This window comes from Chinchilla lanigera, unplaced genomic scaffold, assembly GCF_000276665.1.
Source record: "Chinchilla lanigera isolate Chin_1 unplaced genomic scaffold, ChiLan1.0 scaffold00013, whole genome shotgun sequence".
Taxonomy (NCBI): Eukaryota; Metazoa; Chordata; class Mammalia; order Rodentia; family Chinchillidae; genus Chinchilla; species Chinchilla lanigera.
Window position 1 is genome coordinate 33,412,067 of NW_004955414.1, and position 25,052 is coordinate 33,437,118.

At 51.8% G+C, this 25,052-nt stretch overlaps 1 protein-coding gene across 2 annotated transcripts in view; it reads right to left on the reverse strand.

Moving 5' to 3' along the window:
• Ptpn5 (protein tyrosine phosphatase, non-receptor type 5 (striatum-enriched)) overlaps nt 1-24,908 on the reverse strand; it is a 55,192-nt gene extending 30,284 nt beyond the window's left edge. For both annotated transcript variants that reach the window (XM_013512076.1, XM_005380426.2), the window contains exons 1-2: nt 24,832-24,908; nt 3,108-3,182 (exon numbers count right to left, since the gene is read on the reverse strand). In XM_013512076.1, the coding sequence (XP_013367530.1) occupies nt 3,108-3,132 (25 nt within the window). In that variant the 5' untranslated portion in view covers nt 3,133-3,182; nt 24,832-24,908. The remainder of the gene's footprint in view (nt 1-3,107; nt 3,183-24,831) is intronic.
• Between the last annotated feature and the right edge of the window lie 144 nt (nt 24,909-25,052).

The window sequence follows — 25,052 nt, forward strand, 5'->3', positions numbered from 1 at the left end:
TTCTCCGGTACCGGGAACCGAACTCACGACCTTGCGCTTGCCAGGCAGGCGCTTTGCCTCTGAGCTAAATCCCAGCCCCTAGACTACTTTATTTCATTTATTGCCTATGCTTCCTTTAATAGCAAATGCCTATATAGCACTTGCTACAGGTCAAGCCCCGTTAGAAGCTCTTTATGAATTCACCAAATCCTCCAGCAATCCTGCACAGCAGTGATTATTATTCTTGCCGTCTTGTAGATGGGAGGGCGGAGCCCGGGATAACTCCCCCGGATTGCTTGCTGTCTGGCAAACCTGGTAGAACAAAGCCTGGGTTTGGGGCCCTGGCTCTTATGCAGCACATAAAATACTGTCCTGTGATGTGGGGGAGCATTTCTCAGTTTGGTTAACATTGAGTCTCCAGGGCTTATGGTAGTGCCCAGCACATGGAGGTGCTCAATTAATAGTGAATGAATGAAGAAACAGGCAAGTAAATACTGGGCATGGAGGATATGATAAAATCAAGAGCTACTTGCCTTCCAAGGGCTCACAGTCCCATGGGGATAGATAACGACTGCAATACCACTGTGGAACAGCATCATGGGAATCTAGAGGAAACACATCTTGCCTGGCCTCTGCAGAAGGCTTCTCAAAGGAGGGTCACAGAAAGGGACAGGCACAGTGACACTGTCTATGTCCTCCAAACTCCTCCCAGGGGACAAACATACCTTAATTCTTTCTGTCTCAGTCCACAGGGTGCCGGAAGATGACAGTAGCTCCACGGGGACAACCAAGGCAGAACAGGCACACTCAGGCTCTGGAGGTAGACTGCCTGGACTGATCTCCCCTCTACCAAACACCAGTTAAGTAACCTTGCACAGGAAGCCCGGCCTCCCTGGGCCTTGGTGGTTGCATCTGTAAGGTGGGGGTAGCAATGATTCCAACTTCCTAGGGGTACTGCGTAAGGAAGGCGAGGTGCCAGCTTCAATGGAGATGACTAATGCTCTGCTTCCATTCTACACTGTCTGCTGCCTTTGGGGGAGGAATGGGAGAGAGAGAATTAAACATACTGTGCTTCTTATTGTTCTCTCTGCTATGGCTTCATCCCATTTTTCAGAAATAGCTCAAAGCAGAATTTGTCCATGAACCTTTCTTAGCAGAGGGGCCCAGTCCCTAGCTCCTACCACAGTACCCGAGACATAGCAGGTGCTTGATAAGTATTTGATGAATGACTGAGTGATTACATTTTTATGCCTCCAGGACCTTTGTAAGGACAAGTATTTGTGTTGCCGTTGTTTTCATTTACAGATGAAGGACTGGAGCTTCAGCAAGTTAAGTGAAACACGCAGCCTGTAAGCAGAACAGCCACTCAGACGCCAAGCCCCATGTTCCTTCCTCCACACACGCTACTCCCTGGACTCCTATACATCATGTCCTACTTTCCATGGATTTTTCTCCTTGCCAGTGGGGCCATCCCTGCTTGTGGAATCATCTCCGAATTCTATGACTCATCTCTGAATCACAGAACTGTTTCAGAGTTGAAAGGGACTTTTGATGTCATCTAGACCTCCCACCCACTGTGGAAATTTCCTCTCCAGTACCTATCTTCCCAATTCTTGAATGCCTCCAGCGATGAAACACTCATTTTCTTCCTCTGGAATCATTAAGTTCTATGACTGGACTGCTTTTACGGTCAGAAAGTTGCACATCCTGTGGGCTAACGGGCCTCTTTCATGTCTAGGTCCTGAGCTCGTCATCTGCCTAAGATACGAACAGTAGATCTGCCCCCCTCACACAGCAGCCTTTCAGATGTCCAGACAGCTCTCACAGCCCTCTGAGAATTCTTCTCTTCCAGCCAGCTGTTTCCGGTCTCTATGATAATGACTCTGGTGGACGTGTTCCTCCTACAGCTGGACAGGCTGTCCAAGTCAGCTGTGGTGCCCCTACTGGGAGATGAGGGAACTGCACCAAGGGATCCACTCCTGCTGTCTGAGGTGTTTTATCAGAAAGGTACGCTGACACTAGTGTGAATAAATAACTTCTTATTGTGAAGTGTCACCCACTTAGAGCTTGTTTCCAACGTCTATCTAAAAGAATGGTTGGAGACCATTGTGGACTATCATATGGTTTACCAATCACGAAGATCTGACAAGCGATAGGTTTGGGCCAAAAGGCTATTGTTTAACCAACTATTTGGGAGAAGAGATTTAAAAACGTATGCTGTGCTATAGGATTATAGTGATTTTTCTTTTTTTTTCCTCACTCATCTTTATTTTCTAATGTTGCTACAATGGGCATTTGTTATGAAAAAAAGATAAAAACAGCCAGGTGTGGTGGCGCATGCCTGTAATCCCAGCACTCGGGAGGCTGAGGCAGGAGGATAGCTGTGAGTTCAAGGCCAGCCTGGGCTACATAGTGAATTCAGGGCCAGCTTGAACTAAATAGAGAGACCTTGTTTTAAACCAAAACCCAGACAAAACACCAAAAAAAGAGGATAAAAACATGTATAAAAGGGAAAAAATTAAAATCCTGTCTTAGTTTCTCTCTCTTTGGCACTTCCCAGGATATTCTTCATGGCCTGGGGATGTGGTCTCCAACCAACAGGATGTGCTGCCATCCTGTGGGTAGGTGCCTTGGTCATGTCTCCATGGTGACCGCCATGGCCAGGGGTTCAGATGGCCAGGATCCCGCATGGACACGAGGAGTCTCCAGCAGCAGGTTCAAACTGAGCTGGGCTCTCGGCAGGGGTGGCAGGTGGCTCTGTGCTGCTGCCCCTTCCCTCCTGGTTTAGGTCACATTCATGCGGTTTGTGTCTCCTGCTCTTGTCTCTTGAGGTCTGCCCCCCGCATTGCCAGCCAGTGGCCTTGTCCCCATCGGCCCTGAGCCCAACCTTCCCACTTCCCTCCACTTCCCAGCATGCTCTGGGCTGCCTGCTCTTCTTCCACGTGAGCGGCTCCCAATGATAAGCGGACGGAAAGACATCAGGGTTAGAAAAACAAATCCCCACAGAAGGGAAGACCTTGGACCAGCGGCATTGCTCCTCCAGCAAGTTCGCAGCCACTAGGCTTTTCCCCAGCCCCGGAGTCCTTGTCCTTGGGAGCTCGGGGCACCCAGGTGCCGGGGAGACTCACCCGGCAGCCTCTCGCTGCAGCACATGTCCAGGGCACCTCCTGTGGAGTCATCAGCGGCACGGCTCTCTCTCTCTCCTGCAGCAGGAGGGAAAATGCGAGAGGAGGCTGTTGAGCCTGGATCAAGACAAAACCCCGAGCAAACAGGTGAGGCCTTCTTCTCCTGCACTCGGGGGCCCTCTGAGTAACCCCACCTCATAGGGGCACCCGAAGAAAATATTAACCTGTCATGGGTCACACTGCAAAGGCAGGAGTGGAGAATTGCAGGTATCTTCCCTGTAAAATCACCATCATCTTCACCACCAACCTCTCTACCATGGAAGGAGGGTTTAGTACGTGCAAAGCACTTCACAAACTTTACCCCACTGCGTAGCATACTGAGTCCTCATCATGAACCAGGAACCAGGAACTGGAACCAGGAACCAGGGATTAAAGAAACTCAGAGAGGTTAAGCAACTTGTCTAAGGTCACACAGCTCATTAGAGCTGGGTTTGAAATTATAATTTGGTGCTCCACACTCAGGCTCTGATTGCTGTGCCATTCTGTCTTCTAGTTACTGGGGTTTTGAATCATGGATGAGCCACAAAAGGGGTCTGGGCAGGACACAGTCCTGTATCCAAGTGCCCAAGATGTGCTTGCATTCCTCAGGGTCTGGCTTTTGGGCTGCTGGTGCCGAGTCATGGTCATATGATGCCCTATGGGGAAGGCTGCAAGGACCTGTGCCTGGGGCCTCAGAGCTGCCTCGTTCCTTCCACTCTGAGCCTCGATGTCCATGGAGCCCAAGAGATGCCCCAGGACCCTTCCAACAAATCCCCACATTTTAGTGAAGCTGGTGGGATCTGTGTTGTGAAACTGGCAACCTCAAGCATCCTTCCCGGGGCTGCCCTGGTGCAACACTCTGAAGATGCCCACGGCCGTGGCCTCTCTGCTACCTGCCTTACAGTTCTTCCCCTCTTACTGGTCCCAGAGCCTAGTTCAGCCCCAATCACAGATTTTAAATAATTAAAGGCAGAAAGGCCAGGTTAAGGGTGATTCTTCTTTCTCTGACATCTTCTGCTCTCGATGGAATTATTTTATTTCTTTCCTCACTCCACTTGGCAGGGTCTCTGAACCCCAAATTCCAGAGCCCAGCCTTCCTAGAGAGAGAGGGATGCTAAGTCTAAGGCAAGTGCCTAACTCTGAGGGCTCTCTCTGCTTCATGGTCTCTGGCACCCACGTAGGCTGGACACTGAAACATTCTCTACCTGGCTCCAATGCACATGGCTTACACAGGCCATACGATTCGCATCCTGCACAACTGGATGGGGCCAGCTTGAGATAGAGTCAATTCTTTCTGACTAAAATTTATCATGTAAAACTCACTGGAACCATATTTCCATGGCAACCTAATTTACTTAGAATAGAGAAAAACTGTTGGGCATAGTTCACTAGCTCTTGCATTGACTGGTCCCATCTATCCTTCAATTTCATGTTAATCTCTCTCTTCACCTCTGCATTCCAGTGGCTCCAGACAGTCTCTTGCCTTCACAGTGTTTGTACTCTCTCCCCTCTCTCCCTGCAGGGCTCCTCTAGCTCAGCTTCCAAACACGTTTTACTCATAATTCTTGATGTGGCTGGGAATTCTATTTTAATTTATGCCATTGCTTGACTGATACCAGTCTCAGCCATTAGACTACAGGTTACATGTGGGCTACAAGGGGCACCACCTCTGGTTTATTTACCATTGTATTTTCAAAGCGGAGCACAGTCCCTGGCTCATGCTGGGGAGTTCAATAAATAGACAAACAGCTGTGCAGTAAATGCACGTTGCCTCCACATTCTGGAGAAACATAACGGACCTCAAACACGGCCCTCGTTTGAGCCATCTGTGCACAGGTCTTTGCAAAGCCACTTGGAAAATCCCCCCACAGCCGCTGCTTAGATTAGAGAATCACAGATCCGTAAGGCCTCTCATTTCACAGAGGGGAAACTGAGGCAGAGAAAGTGAGTCTGACTTTGGTGGCCACAGGGGCTGGGCCTGAGAACTTCTACCCCCTCCCCACAGCCTCCCAATCCTGAGCTTGCTTTCTTTACCTCCGGAGGGCAGCCCATAACGGTAGGGGGCACACAGGTAACTAAAGTATCCAGGTACCTCTGGAGGGGACTCACATGTGACTCATACCTGCTGTCACATCTTAAGCCTCCAGGCCCCCAGCCGCGTTGAGAATAGCTCAGTGCTATGTGCGTGCTGTGGACTCTATAAATAAGCTTCCTAGAAAATGACTAATTTCATAAGCAGAAAAGCAGAAAGAGTGGTACCTCTCGGCTGCAGAGGAAAATGGAGCGAGAGCCTGCCGCTCTGCCCTGTGAGCGAGCAATTCCAGGCGCCCCCGGGAGAAAGCTGCGCATCTAGGCTGTTCAGGGAAGGGTTTAACTAGATTTCCAGAGGGAAGAGAGGCCCGTTGGAGCTGGATGGAGAAGCCCAGTCTTGGGCACTGAGCTCCTCCCTGCCCACCAGGAGCAGAAATAGCTGCTTGTAATGGATTGCTGTAGGCTCCTTCTCTGTCCTCCTCCTCCTCCTCTACTTCTATCAGCCAGGCAACAGGAGCAGAAAATGGCCTGTGTCACAGGCAGCAGCTCACAGGGCTGGCCCCCGACTGTTGCTCTCAGAACCAGAGAGCCCCACAGATAAAGGGGCTCATTCAGCAGGCGCTGCTGAGGTCTTGAAGTAAGCAAGGCCCACAGCCACCCCGGGAATACAGTGTGGACGAGCCAGGTCCCTCTCACAGGCTCCAGTCTTGCTGAGGAGACAGATTGCACCCCAATGCTTCCTTCACTGACTACGCATGCAGAGGGCTCCACCTGGTTTGTGGTGAGGGACGGGGGAAGGAGTCTCCTGCAGGGGGACACAGGAGCTGGTTCTCAAAGGGATGTTTCCAGGTGGACGACGGGTTGCAAGATAATACTTCTTCAGCAGTACAAACGGTCAGGGCAAGGCTCGGAGGCCTGAGATGCGTCCACATGTGGCACTAACTGGAAGTAGGCTGGTCAGTGGGCTGGGAAGCAGATGGGGCACCCAGGCCTGAGAGCAAGCACCAGCCTAGGCAGGAATCCTGCCTCCTGGGTGGGGAGCCCTCTTTCACTCGAATGTAGCTTCCTTGTATCAAGAACACTTCGCCTGGGGTGGAGCAGGTTGGTAACAGGAAGAGGCCATTACACTCAGCTGGTGGTATCTGATGTAGTCCCAAACTACTTTCATTTTTTAATTGTGACAAAATTTACATAGCATAAGAGTTACCAATTTAAGCCATACAATTTGGTAGCATTTAACACATCATAATGTTGTGCAACCACCACTATTATCCAGTTCTAGAATATTTTATCACCCTAAAAGGAAAGCCCATCCACCCAACTGCTACAGCCCATGCCGCCAGCGGGGTCTTGAGAGGGGGCGATGAGAGATTAAGAATAAACCAGACACAGGCTGAAAGGAAAGCTGGGACTGGGTGGGAGCTGACCTCTCTGGAGAGGCAGTGACAGCCCAGCATGGTCTACATCTTTATATACACACAGTAAAAAGGGGGGATGCGCATGACAGGCCACAAGTGCAAGGTGTCAGTGTTTTGCTGAGAACACTGAAAGTGAAACATTCTCAGCGCCATCTGTGCCGTAATTAACAGGGAGGAACACCAAGGCCGGACACCTGCTGGACTGGTTTGCTCTAGTCCCAACAACTTGTTCACACGGCTCGCCTCTGGAGCTCTGTGTTCTTGGGGCTGGCCTGGCCCCAACCCTCAATGTGTGGCCAATCTCCACCTCAGCTGCTCCCCACACCAACTAAGGAGCTGCTCCCATTTTCCTCTCCCTCCCAGCCCCTGGCAAACACTGATGTATTTCCTGTCTCTATGGACTTTCCTACTGGGGACATTTCAGATAAATGGAATCAGGCAACATGTAGCCTTTTATATTTGGATTTTTTCAGTTAGCATAATGTTCTCTAACTTCACCCAAGCAGATACCATGTATCAGTACCGTACTTGCTTCTTTTTCTAATGGCTGAATCATTTCCCGCAGTATGGAGAGGACATTGCTTTCGCCCATTCATCGGCCGATGGGCATCTGGGTTGTTCTGGCCTTTTGGCTACTGTGAGTAGTGTGGTTATGGGCCACTCCTTCACATCACACTCCCAACAAGCTTATGTTCTTGGGAGAGCCTTTCCTTCCTTTGGACCTGAGTCCTCACCTATAAAATAAGGTGGCCAGACTCTAAGCCCTTTGTCACTTGAACGTCACCCCCTTCACTGGTTTGTGTCTATGGCACTAACGTTACTCTGTAGCCGCTCCACCAGTGCTGGGAGCTGGAGATCCAGAACACACCACTCACCCCAACTTCCTGGAGCTCAAGCCTGGTGGCGGAGACAGCGAGGCTACTGTGGGCTGGATGGAACAGCTAGTAGAGGCCTGTCTGGGAAGGGCTGGGGCACCATCTCTCTGCCTGGGGGGTGGCGGGTGATATTATGAGGCTTCTTGCCTGCCAGCTCTGCTTGGTGCTCATGGAGAGAAAGAGGTGACAGGTTTCAGGTGGTGGCTACAGTGGCCTGAGGCTGCTTCCAAGCTGGACAAGGGGTGAGGAGGCGATACAATACTGAAGCCAGGATTCTGGGAGTGCAGCTGAGCCCACCCCAGGCAGACACGCCCTGTACCTTGGACTCCACACCGAGGAACCCTAAACACCCACGTCACCATGGAGCTCTTACTACTCTCCCAAAGCTCTGACCCCACCGGACGTCTCTGTTTGCCAAATCAAACCTGCCCATTCCTATTGCCAAGCCTTTGTTCGTGCTGTTCCTTACCCCGCAGTACCCTTTTCAACCTCTGCCCAATTTCTTCTCTCCAAGGCTCTCAGGTGCCACCTCCCTCACACGTGCTCTCTGATCTCCCAGGAAATCAAGTTTTGCCACCTTTTGGTCTCCCTCCCGTCGCCTGGATCATGTCTCTCGTCTCTCACTTTGTCCTGCTGCTGTAGTTGGCTGCTTATGCACCTGCCTCGCCCACATCCTCATCCCCTCCACCTGCACCCCAGGTGTTCAGCAGGGGGCCCGCCCTGCTGATGGACATATCAAAGGTCAAAAGTAGGGCGGTGGCAGGGTCCCAGCACTGGTAGCATTGCGGTCTCTGGGCAGCAGACTCCAGCTTCCCAATCTGGAGAAGATGGCCAGGCCATGGCCAGAAGAGACCCACAGTGCCACCAGATTTTCTTTTTCTTTTTTTTTTTTTTCCGGTACCGGGAATCGAACTCATGACCTCGCGCTTGCCAGGCATGCCCTGTGCCGCTCAGCTAAACCCCCAGCCCCAACCACCAGATTTTCATCAGCGTGCTCAGCAGAGGGCAGAGGACATGCTGCTTCCATGGAGAGTAATCGATCAGGCTGAGCACCTGTGCAAACGAGTCAGGGTGTCACACGCATGCAGGTGGAGAACCTGGGGTCTCCTCTGTGGATGGGCCGCGGGGAGCCACAGATGCACTCACTCACCCACCTTCTTCAGACTTCCATCGCAAAGTGTCCAGATGGGGAAAGCTGCCATCTGAGGCACAGGAAGGAAGTTTTCTCAGCCAGCTTCTCACAGATACAATGGGCCCAGGGAAGTTCAGTGATTTGCTTCAGGTCACACAGTGCACCAACTACTTTCAGGTAGTTCCCCAAATCCTGATTTTGTGTTGAGAGAACCTCTCTCCTCACCTAGTGTGCCTACTCCTTGCCAAAGGGAGGACCCCCCAAGCTAGAGCTCAGCTACCTGCCCTTTCTGTGTTATTCCTCCGAGCCTTCTAATAAATATCTTTTCGGCCTGGGTTACTGAGAGTCAGTTTCTGTTGCTGGCAGCCAGAGAACCCAGAATGATGCGTGTGTGCAGCAAAGTATGGGAACAGATAGGCTCGGAGCCTAGGACTCTCAACGCCTAGTTCACTGCTATTTTCGTCCTGCCAGGCTGCCTACCTCCTGGCCCAGCTGTCCACTGTCCAGCCATCTGTCCCCACGTCTGAGCAGACTGTAAACCTGGAGTGTTCCGGATCTTAAACACAGGGTCTGAGTGTTCTCTGGTTGGGATGTGCCTAAATGAATGATTTTCCTTCCATCCCTGGCTAAGACCCAGGGAAGACTGAATGGTGGTGGACAGGCCCAGCCTGCTAAGGGCTACACAGCCTACCATCTTTCAGGTGAATCTGATTCAAGGAACGGACCATTCATTTATGCGACTCATGTTTTAAATGTCTACTGCGCGGAGACCATGGTGATGTCCTGGTAGCACAGTCAACTATAAACATCTCACGGGGATGCAGGTAAGTCTGCAGGTGGCACATCTGGTGGGAGATTGCAGAGTGCCTGGGAGCACTGCCCAGGTCCCTACAGAGGCAGAAGAGTCACAGGACTGCAAGAGGAGCAGGAGTGAGTAGCCGTGGCTCTGGGAGGAGGGTGTTGGGGCAAGAAGACGGGCACATACACGGACCCGGATGTGAGAGAAAGCAGAGCACCCTCAGGGGATGGCACTCACTTCAGCCTGACAAATTTGGCATGGGAGCAGTGCTCATCTGCAATGTTTTCCTTCTCCCTCCTGTTCAGAGAGGTAAGGCAGGCACGCCCTGGCTTCCTGGGAGCAGCTTGGCTACACCAAGGGCATGTGCCCTAGGAGCCATCTCTTGGTTCTGAGCCCTGAGGAAGCTGGAGCCCCGGGAGGCAGAGCGTCCTGGCTGGGAAGACACAGCGTGAGGGAGAGAAGGGCAGTCAGTCTTCCGGCCCAGGCAGGTGACAGAGCCAGTGGTTCTGTGACTGGCGTCTGCTGTGTGAGGACCACGGCAGGGCCACATGGGAATGGCTCTGAGGTGCATGGAGAGGGCCTCTGGGGTTTCTGCGCCCCACACAGGCACACCCCTCCCCAGGACACAAGCCTCGGAGGCGCCCTCAGGCTGGGGTATCCGAGCTCTCCCCGGTGTGGTTTCCCTGAAGCATCCCTGGTATGGCAGTTCCAGCAGAGAGACACAGGTTCCAGCTGAGACACAGAGGTACCCATAGTGATGGAGGGGGAATCGCCCACCAGCCAAGGATGACAGTGAGACTAAGCTCTGAGCCCAGCTTAGCTTCATTTAAAAAACACACGAGGCATTTATTCCACAGCTGATACTGAGGATTATGAGATCTCCTGGTACCAAGCACGGACTCTTGACTTGGGAGCTGGCAGACCAGCTGAAGGTGGGCGTGGCAACTCAGACAAGCGATGAGGGCCCTTGCTGGGTCACCTCTCCAGCCACTCTGCCTTTCCGACCGTAATTGCTTCTCCATCGCGCCACGAAGCATAGCCCGTCCTCCAACCTTCACTCAGGCCGCCTCTCCCTAAGCTGCAGCTTAATCCTCGATCCTTCAGGGGACCAGGCGGGGGGAATTTCACCCTGCTTTAGTCAAGCCGTGTGGCCTTAGGAGAATGTCTTTATCACTCTGGGCCTGAAATGCTTCTCGTCTGTCAAATGTGGAAGATGATACCTTCCACGCAGGGTTGAGGTGAGGATTACCAGCGAGGGAGAGGAACGTCAGTGACTATGGTGGGGCTGGTAAACAGCCGGTGCTCGGGAGCTGTGCAGATGACCGACAGAGGCACACCAGGGAGCAGACGAGGGTGGGGGATGGTGGGTGTGGAAGATGAGCAGATTCCCAGGAAAGAGCACGAACCTACTGTCCTTAGAGAGCACAGGCCTCTAGGTGTCCAGAGGATCACAGACTCCTTGGGGACAACGGGAAGGCACTGTCAACCTGCATGCGCTGGCGCATTGGCTCAAAGGCCCAGCGTGAACTGAATTCCCTGCTCCCGGAGCTCCGGGCTGGGGCTGCAGGGAGGCAGGAGGAGCCGTGTCCCGCCAAAGCTACATATGGTGGAACAACAGAGCCACACACAGGCTCCCCGCTGGCCGAGGCCCCAAACCAGGCTGGGCCTGAGCAGCAGGGACAGCACGGAGAGGGGTGAGCGGGGCCAGGGGCTCATGGCTGCAGCATAGCACCATGTCCTGGCATCGTGTTCCAGCTCAGGCTCTCGGGCCCTCCCAGCCTCTTCTTGGGGCTACTCCTACTTTCAAAGTCCATGTCCTCTTTCTCTCCTGGCAGGAGGATGAGGAAAGAGAAAGACAGCAAGCAGCACTTAAGAGGCTGGAGGGAAGCTGGAAAGAGCAGGACACCTTCCACAGCACCTTGCCTGAGGAAGAGGATGACGATGACAACGGCGTTAACAACAGAGAGTGTCCACCTCTGCTCCATGAACCCCTAGGGGCCTTACACGCATGAGACAGGAAGAGCCTTAGGGGAAGTGTACTACCATTACCTGCACCTTCTAGAGGAGAAAATGGAGATTGCAAGAAGTGAAGCGACCTTCCCAGGGCCGCGCAGTAATTACAGACTCGCCCCCACCACCCGCATTCCTCACTTCTCTTCTCTCCAACTTTCTAGCCTTTGGTGAAAAGCACACTCTGCAAGCAGGGAGAAAGTATACACAACAATGGCCATTGTGTGTTCTTTTACAAAACCCTCACCATAAGAGGACAAGGTGGCACACGGCATGGGCCCCACTTGACAGATGAAAAAACTGAGGCTCTGAGGTGAAGCAACTCTGCTAGATTCACGCAGCAGGCGAGCAAGAGGGAGATTCCTGTGCTTGTTCCCCTGATCAGCGCCCTGAAGGAGCTCCCTGCTCTGGCCTCCCCCTGAGCAGGTGACTAGCATCCTATCCAGGACGTGACCCAAGGTCTCTCCCTTCAAGCAGAAACCTACAGAGCCAGACTTGGGCGGCTGCTTGGGTGGGGAGTGTGTGATGGTTGCAGCTGGCTCCATCCACTGAGGGACAAATGCACTCACTGGCCGAAGGCCCACCAACTCTGGGCTCTGGTCACAGGCTACCGTGTGACCCTGGGCCAGTCATTTTTTCTCATCTGAATCTCAGCAGCACTGAATGAAAACTCAGGCACTTCAAAGAAAGACCTTTATGGGCCTTTCCTCATAGGTCGGCTTTCAATTCTGGGGCTGTCAAGGTGAAGGAAGCAGGTGGTGGAGTGGCAGTAAGCCCAGCAGAGGGCGCTCACGGTTTCAGGGAAACCAGGTCTTGCTTCCTGGCGCTTAAGGTTCCTGACCTCAGTCAGGGTGGACAGTGGATTGACCCCGACCCAGTTACTGATGGGGGCCGTGTTCACGCGTGATAACCTGATGCTGCAGGTGGACCTATCGGATTATAAACTATGGGGCAGGCAGGACCCCAAAGGTCAACTGAAGGACATTGAGGTTCAAAGTTCATCTGGTCTAAGTTTGTTCTTCAAGACTTTGGAAACATCCCACTCTCCTCTCTTTATGCTTCCCACCCCAACCAGGTACACAGTTTAATTTACACGGAGAAAACAAGCGATCATAAACATGAAGGCGCGATCACACCTCTCGAGGGGGTGTTCTGTTATTTCCTTTCGGTTATTCGCTCCTGTCTATAATGGCTTGCCATGTACTTTCCTGTCCTCTGGAAAATCTCTCCTTTGCCTGATCTACCTGGAAACTTCCGCTCACCCTGGAAGACCCCGTGGAAAGGTCTCCCGCTCCATGGAGCCCTCCCTCGCTTGCTCAGGCAAGGCTGGGTGCTTTTTCCCATTCTCATTTCTCTGTAGGGAATCATCTACCGACGCCTGAGTCCCATCTCACCCGACCCCCTGGGCACAGCCTGTGGTCTGTGACGGGAGGGCGTCCCTTGGGGGTGCTGGGGCCTGCGCCAGGCACGGCCCATGCACTGCATCACTCATCTCTCACCACAACCTGGTTCAGGAAACACAGTCACCGTCCTCCTTCTACATGTCTGGAGCTGAGAACTGCGGGAGACCGAGTCATTTGTTCAAGGTCACACACTTGGTAAATGGAAGAACCAGACTTTCAATTCAGCTTGTCTCAACCCTGAGCCCAGGCTCTATCTAAACGGTAGGTATAGAGCCCCTGACCTGCACCTTCCTGTTTCCCATGCCTACTCTCTACAGCCTGGCATCAGGCACATGTTCAACAACCATTTCTCAAAAAAAAAGTGGACTACAGTTTGAGCACTTTACTAATGGTTCATTAAAAATACAACAAGATGGGTGTGGTGGTACACACCTGTAATCCCAGCACTCTGGGAGGCTGAGGCAGGAGCATCACAAGTTTGAGCTGAGCCTTAAAGACTCAGCGAGACTCAATTATAAATAAAGAGCAAAATAAAAGATACATGATAGGAAGTAGGGAGACAGATCTTTCTCAAACAGGAAGGGGATGAAGAGATGGACAGAAGGGAGAAGGGGATGAACAAAGAAATTAAGATGTGTTATATACAACTCCACACAAGGAATGTAAACATTATGTGCTATAAACATGTACTAATATAAATTTTTCAAAAGAATGTAGCTCAGTGTGAAGGCCATGCGTTCCAGCAGCAGTACCAAAAAAACCAAAACAAAATAAAATACCACAAGTAAGTATGAGGCCACTGTCCAAGTATGAATGAAATGCTCCTCTGGGCATCCTGATCTTGGGCAGGGTGGCAATACCGTTACCTGGACTTTCTAGAGGAGAAAATGGAGGTCCCAAGAAGGGAAGTGACCTTCTCAGGGCCACACACTTTCCTCTGCCTCCGTTTCTTCATCTGGGAAATGGGGATAATACTGCATATGCAGTATGAGGATTAAATGAATTTTGTTTCTCACAGGAAGGTGTTTTGGTTTTGTTTTTTGGGGTAGGGCCTTGCTATGTAGTCCAGGCTGGCCTAAAACTCACTATGTAGCCCAAGGTGGTCTCAGTCTCATGGTAATCCTCTTGCTTCAGCCTCCTGAATGCTGGGGTGCAGGCTACCATGCCTGGTTCACACAGTTTCACATGAGATGCATGTAAAATGCTCAGAACAGGGCCCCAGAAAGCTAAAACATCAGTTGCCATCAGCTTGTGCCAGGCTTTGCCTGTTCCCCAGTTATGACAACTCTTTCTCTCCCACTGATGAGGTTCGTGGAGACTCTGGGATGGGTCTTTTGTTGTGCTTTAGAATATAGTTCTAAAAAACCCACCAAAACCCTGATTTGTGGCACTTGCCAATTTCCACGGTGTAAATGCTCCGACATGGCTGATTTCAAGCTATGAACATGAGGAGTTGTGCTGCCAGTCTTAGAGGAGGCCAAGAGTTTTGCCCAATCTTGTTGTGCCTGGAAAGCGGCTGGACTAATACCTAATTCATCATTTTTTCTGTGAAGAATAAGCCTAAAACTCTTAGAAGAACACACACAGAATACAGTATGCTAGGTGTTAGCCAATAACACACAGTGCACTAGGTGTTAGCCAATAGCATACAGAGTGCTGGTAAGTGTTGGCCAATAGCACACAGTGTACTAGGTGTTAGCCAATAGCACGCAGTGTGCTAGGTAAGTGATAGCCAACAGCACACAGTGAATTAGGTGAGTGTTAGCCAAGAGCTTTAACTCAGTCTCTGTGTTGCTTGTGTGCCTCTGACACTGGCCCAACCGCAGTACCTGGCCTTCTGTCCTGTGACCTGGCAGACAGAGTCCCTGTCTTCTAGGACTGAGGCCTTGCCTGCTCTTTCAGATTTCCCCTCTCCTCCACAAGTGAATTTAGCCCTTGCCTGTGTTTGTTACAACCTGATCAAACATTATGTTCTGCTTTGGTCTCCACCTCTCTCTGGTTTTACTGCTCCTCTGCTGCTGTCCTTTGGCCTGCACAGCCAGTGCTGTGTGTGCCTCACACTGGATCGTCCCTTCTGGCACCTGCTCTGCGCCTCACTGCTTACAGAGCATCTTCTCCCAGGGCTTGAATCTGCTACAGAGGGACCAGCTGGCATCCAGAGCTAGGTCTGCTCCCACCTGCAGCGAAGGAGCTCTAGCTCCCATCATACCCGTTGTGGGCTCTAGTTCCCATCCATCCAGCTGGACGGAACATGGAAATACAGGGTTTGGTGAAGGAGACAGACAAACTGAGTCTGAGGCAGGGCTTGGGAGAGACCAGGCAGAGGCTGGATCTGAGAATCTTTTACCCGGAGAGATAACAGCGTGAACTAGGAAAAAAAATCCAGGTGGGATTAGGAATCAAGGAGATTCCTGAGAAGGAAGCTGAATTCCAATCTGCTAGGTAGGAGCTGAATGCCTATCATGTGCCACATGGTTTCCAATACCCTATGTCCTTACATTCTTGCTATGGCTCATGAAGACATCATTATCACACTAGGCAGGAGCTGAAAGGCTCTGAGAAGGATTAGGGTCCGACATGAGAGCGGGTTAGTGGCCACTCTGGTCCTCCTCAAGTGGCCAGTGGAGAAGACAGGAAAGAGCTCGGTCCTGGGCCCATGATGGCGGGTTCTCTCATTGTCTTGTGTTGGGGACAGCTGGGAACTCAGGACCCAGGTTAGCTGTCCACAGAAGTCCTCAATTTTGTGTTCAATCAAACACAACAGGTTCACCATTCTGAGGTTGTGCATCTTAAGGCAACTGCAGTGCTCTGGAAAAAGGATGGACTCAGAGGCAGATAGAGCTGCATCCTGCCCCCTGCTTCTCTGGGGGGCCCAGGCCAGGGTCTTAACCTCTCTGAGCCTCAGTTTCCTCCCCTGTAACATGGAAGCCATGAAAGCTGCAGGATCATGTGAAGATGGGGACATGAGTGCTGTGTGCCAGGCTACCCTGAGGCAGACATCCTTCTTGCTCTTCCTGCTGACCTGGTTGAAAGCTTCATTTCCGGTTTTCCTCCGGGTCAACCTGGCATGAGACACTCCTTCACTTTGTACCAGGCAATGCCATCAGCAACAAAGGTCTGCTTCCGATTTCCTCAGGCTCTGCCAGGTGTCCCCAGAGCCATGGGAGCCAACGAGGACAATGCAGGAGGAGTAGCTGGAGGATGGGAAAGGCCTCCCCAGCACTACGGACACCCCCTCAGAGAGCTTCGTTCGGGCTGTTCCCAGGTCCCCTGGAGTCAGACCCACAGCCCTCAGAAAGGGCGCATAAAGAACCCAATTTCGCAGATCCTCCCCCACCATGGAATCGCCCACCCCTAGTCACGCTCAGTCCTACTTCTCCTGCTTTCCCTTCTGCTCTTTCTGCTCCTCCCTGCTGAGCGGTGGCCTCCTGTCCCTCCATGGCCACCTCTGCTCAGGTCTCCCCCAGACGTCCCCTCAGTGAGCTGACTGCACGCTGACCTCGCCCATGGCTGAATCCTTCCCCTGGTGCGGTGCTTCGGTGGCATGGGACCTGGGGACAGACTGCACCCATCCTGGGCTGCTCCCTGGTGGTCTGGTCCATTACTGGCTTCTGCCCAGGCTGAAAACAGGAAGGCAGGGGCTTCCTCCTAGATCCCCAGGACGGCACCCAGTGCAGGCACAGATGACAGGCAGGGAAATGTGCTTTCAGCTCTTTCCTGTACACCCCGATGTGCACGGGAGACAGGAAGGTGTGACAAAGTAGGAGGGAAAGGAGGAAGACAAGGGTCGAACAGGAGGGAAGGGCGGCCGTGTGAGCTCCAGTACGAGGGTCACAAAATGACAGTGCAGGTTTTAAGCCTCTCTATGGATTGTCCCCCAGTTACGTAACTCCTGGGCTCAACGTCAAGGCTTTTCTTTGAAAACCCTTGGAACTCACTTCTCCCAGGCAACCTTCCCTGACTGACTCTGACCTCCTCCTCCTCCTCCAGTACTCTGCACTCACTGATGCCAGGTCCTCGGGGGGAAAGTTCGGTGGGCTCTGCCTCACTGGCAGGAAATTTCAGGCTACTTCTATCAGCTGTACTCAGAGATAAGATTTGTTTGACTACCTTTTGTTTACCAGCTTCAGAGTGGATACATTTTGCATAGCTGTCCTGAACTCTGTCTTTGAGATAATCCTGAGGCAAAACCTGCTATAACCTTACGTCCATGTCTTTACTACCAGGCTCTGTGCTGGGCCTAGCTGAGACCGCTGCCCGCTGCCCGCTCTGGTCCAGTAGATAGGGTGAGAACCGAGTTAAATGTAAATGGAGGCTGCCTTGGGAGAGTGCCTGGGGGGTATGGGACTGTCTGGGGGCCGCATGGAGGAAGCCTGAGGTACAAACAGGGGTCCCCAGACAGTGGGAGGGGGGGCTGTCCTGGCAGGGCACACCGCAGGGCCAAAGCCCAGAGAGGTGAAAGGGCAAGGTGTGCACCTTAGCGGGGCAGCAGAGCGATTCTACTTGCGTGGCTCAGTCTAGGACTCTGTACTTAGGCTGAAACACTGATTTGAACTCACAGGCCATTTTTTTTCTCAGGGAGAAGAAGGAAGGCATCCCCAGTTTTGACATCTGTGTATGTCTTTGCAGGGTGTATGTGTGTGTGTATCTCCATGTGCATGGGTCTTGAAAACTACCGTATGACACTGAAGAACACACACTACATGACCGTATGAAGGTTAAGAACAGACAAAATCACCTATAAGAACAGAACTGGGAATAACTGTTTACCTCTGAACTTTAAGGGTGACAGAAGAGCTCTGAGTCTTGATCTTGGCGATAGTTACGCAAGTTCTTGTTGTTGTCAAAACTCACTGAAGGGACCGCTCAGATCTGCACACTTAAAGACTTGTGAAACAGACCTTATGATTATGTGTGTGCATCTTGGGTTATCACAGTGATGGAAGGGTCCACTGGCGATCATGTGCAGGGTGGACAAAGGATGCTTTCAGAGCAGAGGACTCTCCTACAGGAAGGCTGTTTAGGGTCCCTGCTGAGAATTGCTGCTGCATGCCCTGCAGAGCCTTAAAGGAAATTAAGGAGCAAAGACAAACTGGATACATCTGTGTTTAGGGAAGCTGGAGCTTTGGTCAGTTAGTGACATAGCACAGAAGGTACAGAATCAAGATTTTCACTGCCACTTCTAGGCCTGTATTTAGCCAACTGCAGTCACTGGCTTGAATCTGTACAGGCCTGGGAGAGACCCCAGAAGGTCCCTCTCAGCTAACCTGGCACCACAGGGGTTGTAAGGAGACCATTAGGGAAGCAGGAGAAGGAGATATCAGCAAGAAAAGGAAACACTCCATCTTGGCCTCCCTCAGACACACCCAGCATAAAGGTGACTATCCCCTCTGAGATAGTGTCCGGCAGGTCGGGCTTCCTGGGAGCTTGGAGTCACAGGAAGCAGGGCTGGCTGCAATAGAAAATCATTTTCTGAAATCCTGGGCTACAGAACTCACATGACCTTTTCCCTCAGGGAGCCTTCTCTGACTTCCCCGCTGGGTAGGTGCCTCTTTTATGCTCCCCTACCCCAGTGCTCTGATTTCTGGCTGGGCCCACTGGCTTGCTGTGTGTTCCTTAAGCCGAGCCCATTTCCCCACCTGCCAACTGAGATAACAAAAAATATACTCAGTGGTTACGCTGAGAGGATTACGCTGAGATGAGGCTGTAAGTACGCAGTAGATGTGAGTGCCTGTCCTTACCAGAGCACACATCAACACAGATCACTGCTGCCAGGTTGCTTTTGTGGTACCCCTTCTGGACATTTGTAAGCTCCTCGAGGGCAGGGTTCCCCTGGTTATGCAGACTGCTGATGTCCCTGCGTCTGCCACAATTCGAGGTGAAGTAAATACCTGCATGCATGAATGAATTCCACCCACTAAGATCTCTCCTGAGAGCTTTCATTTTCCACCCACAATGCCTCTAGATCACAATAATTTTTCAGAAATGGAGGTTGGACTCATTTGTATTCTGTTCTGTCTTTCCTCCTAATGCCTCCAAGGCTGTGCAGAGCTCTTCGCATAGAATTTATTTATTTTTATAGTAACAGCTTCCTCTTGGACCCTTCACTCTTATTTGGAAGTCTTTTTAATGCGGGGTCAACAAAAATCCTTTCAAAAAAAAAAAAAAAAAAGACCCCACAGTTTCTCAAAAAAATTAAACACAGGGCTGGGGATTTAGCACGGCGGCACAGCGCCTGCCTGGCAAGCGCGAGGTCGTGAGTTTGATTCCCGGTACCGGAAAAAAACAAAAACAAAAAAACAAACAAAAAACAACAAAAAATAACAACAAAAATAATAACAACAAAAAATACACAAAAAATAACAACAACAAAAAAGTTAAGCACAGAATTACTGTATGATCCAGCAATTCCACTGCTAGGTGTAACTACCAAAAAGAATAAACACTAGGGGTTTAAACAGACACCTGAGACATGCCCCGTGACCTGGCCTCCTTGTCATGTCCCACCTCCATCTCCACTTTGTCCAGGCTCCAGGAACAGTGCTCCTCATTTTCTTCCTGTCCCAGGGCCTGGGCCCACACCATCTTCCCATGAAATCAATGTGTACCTGCTCACAATGTCTCTTCCTCCTATCCTCTTTACCTACTCTTGTTCTCGCTGTATTCTTTTGAGGATGCTCAAAATAGATGCCTTAAAAAGGAGGTGGAAAAGCTATGTTCTTGGAGATGCTCAGCGCTGACCATTTCCAACAATAAAGAAATAGTTAACCTGAGACAGAACCATCCATCAGGAATAAAACAATGACCATCATGAATGTAGAAGTTTTGATAAAAAGTTAAGTGAAAATTATAGGCACTAATACTACATTTGGGCTGATTTCAATGATTACAAAACACAGATCTTTAGAAAAACTCAAAATGGGACAGAGAAGATAATGGTTAATTTCCCATTTATTCTCTAGCGTGGAGTGTGGTTGTTATTTTCACAACTGTATTTGTTTTTTCTAAGGCTGGATAGCACTCTTGGTAGATGATGAAATATATACACTCGGTCTTATAAAATCTGAAGTTGACTCTAGCAGCCCGCACGCTACCTGCTACTACTGCTGAGTTCCTGCAGAGTGCTTCCAGAGAGATGGACAGGGCTGGAGCTCCTAGGACTGTAAGATGGACAGGGCTGGAGGGCATTTATGCTGACTCTTCAAAAAGACATGTTGAGACTTGGTTTTTCCAGTGGTGACCAACTACCCCACCACAAAGAGGGAGGACAATTTGGGGTCTTTATTTGCCATCACAGTACTAGGAAGATGGACTACGAACGGCTGATCCTCTACATTCGCCTAAAGTTAGGGATGCCCGCCACAATGCTTGCTCTGACACATCTGCAAACCGTGGGACCTCTGGATCGAACTCAGGGAGATTCCCTCTCAGCCCAAGCATGGAAAACTCAGACACGGTTTCCTCAAGGGAGGGGGGACAGGAAGTGAGTGACTTTTGTGCCAGGTGGTATAAGCTCAGAGAAAAGTTTTTCAGTTCAAGAGTTTGGGGATTTTTGGGTTTTGCAGACACTGGTGGCCAAGGTCCCTAGTCCCACAAGACGGAAGAGATGCTGAAGAATGGGAGAAATCTTATTTCCCATAATATTCTAGTTTAAGACAAGGAAGACGTTTTTGGGTAACAGCATCATTTAAAAATGAAAAACTTTTAGTTTTTCCTTCCCCGTGATGTCAGTTCCCAGTCTCCACAGGTGATGGACCTGCAGAGCTCCTAGGATTCTAAGACTGAGATCACATGTCAACTTGGCCCTATGAAGTCTCACGTAATGCTGGTTGCTTCTGTTGGCTGGAGCACCCCACCTCTGCAGCAGGACCACCTGCTGACCTCCTATCCACCAAATCATCTGAGTGCCACAGTGGGCCACAGCCTCACTCTCTTGTTTAAAGACAATAACGTGGGTCCACAGATGGCACAGGCCAGACAAGCGCAGGCATTCAGTGGCCTTAGAGACCCACGCCCCACCTCTGAGACAGGGGAACGGAGTTTGAGGGATGGCAAGAACCTTACCTCAGGACACTTAATCACGAGTTTAAGACAGAATGTGGATACTTCTACACAGCTATGCCATTCCACACCGCCAGGAATGCCGGCTCATGCGTATTTCCTGGTGAACTGGTTACATGCTTGACATGGGGTGCCATCGAACTTGAAATATCCACACATCCCGTGTCCAATTTCATGCACATAAATGCTTTACACGATCAGCTACTTTCTGGAGTGCTAGAAATGAGTTTCTTTAAAATGCCCATAAATTGGTCGAGAGCATAAGAATTAAGGAAAAATGTGAAAAGAAGCCAGAAGGATGCGCCTCTGTGCTGGAAGGAGGACGAAGGAAGACCCGAAATGTTACCCTTTTAATTGTCGACAGTCATTTCAGGTGTGTTTTATTGTTTAGTCTTAGCCAGCAGCAGTGTTTATAATACCAAGCCGGACTGTATAAAATATGCAGATCTGATTCAGACGACAACACAGACATTCGAGCCCTCTAAACTTTATCATTGCAACTGTGCTTCCGCCTCCTCTACCTTCACTATGCCGTCAGGTTTTTATTTATGGGTTCATATTGGTCTAGGAAATTCACTTGACAATTATTCAGTGACCACTGTCCCGAGTCAGGGCTGTTTTGCTGGGCCCTGAGCACCCAGGAGAATGAGGCTCAGGCTCCCTGGACTCTAACACCATGGGGTGCCTCATGCTCAGGTGCACAAGCCGACCGGATTGGCCCTGCCCCCTCTCCCACCTTTCTCCAGCCTCCCATCCCCGTGGTCCATCTCTTACAGACACACCTGAGGTTCCTTGAAAGCCTCCAGGGCTATTCTTACCCCAGGGCCTTTGCATTTGTGGGTGCTTCTTTTTAGAAAGCCATTCCCTCGGGCCTCCTCCCTCCATCCAGGTCTCCATTCTGATATCACTTCCTGAAAGCCAATTCTGTTTAAAGGGAAATTTTTCTCCACCCCTGCTCTCCGTCACCCCTCATCCTGCTTTATTCTCCTCCAGAGCCCTACTCATCACCTGAAATATTTTATCTTTGCTTAGGATTTGTTTGCTGTCTCTCCTGGTAGAGCTCAGGCAGGAAGTTAATCTTTCCCAGCAATGCATCCCTAGAGTCTGCAACAACCTGGCCCAGAGCAGATATTTATATGGAAGCGGAGAATGAATGAATGGATGAATGAATGGACTGACGCCTGACAGTACGGAGTGCTGGGTCCCTGCCCCCTCTCCCTCCTGCTGGGCTCTTTCTGTGAATGGCAACCTCAGCCATTCAACCTCACAGCCTTGTCTTCATCGATTCCTCCCTCCCTCTGCTGCCCACATCCAATCAGTTGCTGGTTTTGGTGACAATGAGGCTTCTTGCATCAACCTTTTTCTTTCTACCCATCCTTACAACCACCCCCAGTGCAGAGCCCCCTTACCTCTCCCCTAGACCACCACCAGCTTCCTCCTTCGGCTCCCTGCCAGCAGGCTCTCCTCCTCTAGCCTGTGGTCCATCTGGGAAGCTGCAGTGAGTTTCCCTTTCCCCTACTCAAAAACTAAAGACCACCACCTCAGCTTTGCACTCAGTGCCCCTGACAACTGCCTCCACCCTCCTATCCACATGCCTTTCCTCTTCTATCCTTTTGGTTCCAGTTGCAACTAACTCCTTTCCAGCTATGTACACATCTTAGAAGTCCTCACTCCTATCTGCCCTTTGCTCACGCCACTTCTGCTTCTTGAGTGCTGACACCATGTTCAGAGTTTTAAACTCACTCACATTAAGCTACAAATTTCTGGTAAACAAAGTTTATCAGAAGGCTTCCTGGATGTCTTACACTGACTGAGCACTAAATCCAGAAATACGTCAGTAGGGAATTGTTTTGAGAGAAGAGCGAAAATCCCACATCCTTGCACGATCTGAGCAAGAGAGGAAGTGGAGGGTGGATCCATCACCTGGGGGCCTAATGGTATTGATAGCCACCAATTCCTAGCTTTTTCTAAGCCCTAGGCACTGTGCTCAGTACCCTATATGTGTTACCTCTGTAAGTGTGTAATTGTTCTCACACGCAATAGGAGAAGAAACCAGGCCCACCGTAGTTATATAAATATATGCTTTTCCCCCATAAATAGTTCCAACCGGAAAATCTCCAACTTCATAACCTGATTGTTCTGATGGAGAAACTGAGATTACAGAGAAGTTATGAGCATTTACTGAAACCCTACAGCCAGTGAGGAGGAGCCTGGGCCTGGTGGAAGACCCGGACGGGCAAATCCCAGGACCACCATCCATTACAAAGGGTGTGTAAATGACACTTTCCGGGGGACAATGCCATCCACCTGGGCTACAAAGTCAGCAGCAGCCCCTGCACTGATGCCACTTGGCCACCCTGGCTGTGGTCGATGCTGGGCTGCTCAACCTACTCAAGAAGGAAGCTCCTGAGACGGAGCCTCAGGGTCCTAGAGATGGAGCACTGTCCTTGCCAACTGTCCCATCTATGGTCTGGAAGGTGTCCCACTACATCCATTCGCCCTTCAGCTGGGTTTGTAATCCCTCAACCCACCTCTGGGGGCGCCCTCTCTGCACTAGGCATCAGGCTCAGCTCTGGGGACATTGGCTGCCCTTGAGGGAGCCTGGTGGTGAGACATCACCAAGCCTCGGCTGGCTGCAGCTCAAACTTCCTTACAGCTTTGTCTGCGATACACGGGGCCACACTGGCACACACCAAGGAGGAAGAGGAGGCAGCCTGAGCTGAGGGCCTCGGGGACCTCCAAGAAGGAATGATGAAAGGCGGCAGGGTGCAGTAGAAGGGTCCTGGCTGGGTCCTTAGGCAGGAGGGGAGAGTGCGTAGGAGGCCACGCAGCCAGGTCAAAGTGGGGTCAGAGGGTGAGCCTTGAACACCACATCACCCCGTCCAGCTGAGGACACTCAGGCTCGCTGACTCCTAGAACGGCTTGGACTGACACCCTGGCACCTGATCTCTGGCCTTGGGCTGTCTCATTCTCCCAAACTGATCCCCAAACATGGAGCGCTTGCAAAACAGAGTTCTCCTCTGTGGTTGGACGAGGCAAGTGGAAGGTCAGTCTTCTTTTCCACACAGGAAGCGTGACAGCAAAGAACGGCACCTGCCGCTCCAAGTGGGGGCAAGGCTGGAAAGATCCACGCTACACTCAGAGAATTTTGGGGTTCTGGGGCATCAATGGGGACAGGGCCTACTTGTGGAGGGAGACAAATGAATATGCAAATCAGGCACGCCGAATTCTAACGTAGATTTTCCCACTAACTCAGGTGACCTTGGCCGAGGCGCCTCACCGGGCCTCAGTTTCCCCATCTATAAAATGAAAGGTTAAATGCCTTCCCGTGGTTCCTCTGGTCCTGACCCTTTGAGATACTGATTCTTGTAAGGGAAGCCCCCTCCCCCGCCAGCCCCCAGGCTCTGACTGGCAATCTCTGGGTTTTGCGGGAGCCTGGGCCTCATCCAGGAAAACGCAACACGCTGGGGGAGGGGAACACGCTGGGCTTTTATTTTGGGAGTGGGTGGGACGCGGGTGGCCGGGGCTAACGGGTCGCGGAAGGCGAAGCGGTGGGAGAGCTGCTGCGGTTTAGAAGCCAGCAGGCCGGTGGCGATCCCGGCCTCCCTCCAAGGGTTCAGACTCTGGAGAGAAGATGCAGCCAGGAGCCGCGCACCAGCCTCGTTCGCAGAGGCTCGGACCTGGACCGCTGTCCTCATACCTCTCCGAACCGCGCAGGAGCTTCGTGGGGAGTGGCTGCCGCTCCCTCCCCGCGCCAAGCCCCCTCCCCCCCGCGGGGAACCCCTCCCCCAGTCGGGGGGCGCCGGGAGCCCCACGGGGGGCGTGGCGGGGGCGGGCGCCTGCTCCTGGGTCCCGAGGGCTGGAGGAGGTCTCCGTTTCGCGGACGCCCCAGGAGGGACCCCGCACCCTCTGCCTTCCGGCTCGACACACAAAGGCGCGGACGGGGGCGCCGCACTTACCGGCCAGAGCGGGCTCCGGGCGCCGGCGAGCGGGCGGGCAGGGTGGCGGGAGGCTGTGCGCGCGCGAGGGTGCGTGTGTCTGCGTGTGTCCCTGTGTGTGTCTGCGCGCGCGTGTGTGCGACGGGGGCCGCGCCGAGCTCTGTGCGTCTGCGTGTGCGGGGGCGTCCGTCCGTCGGTCGGTCCGCCCGGCGCTCAGGACCGCGCTCCGTGCGCGCGCCCTC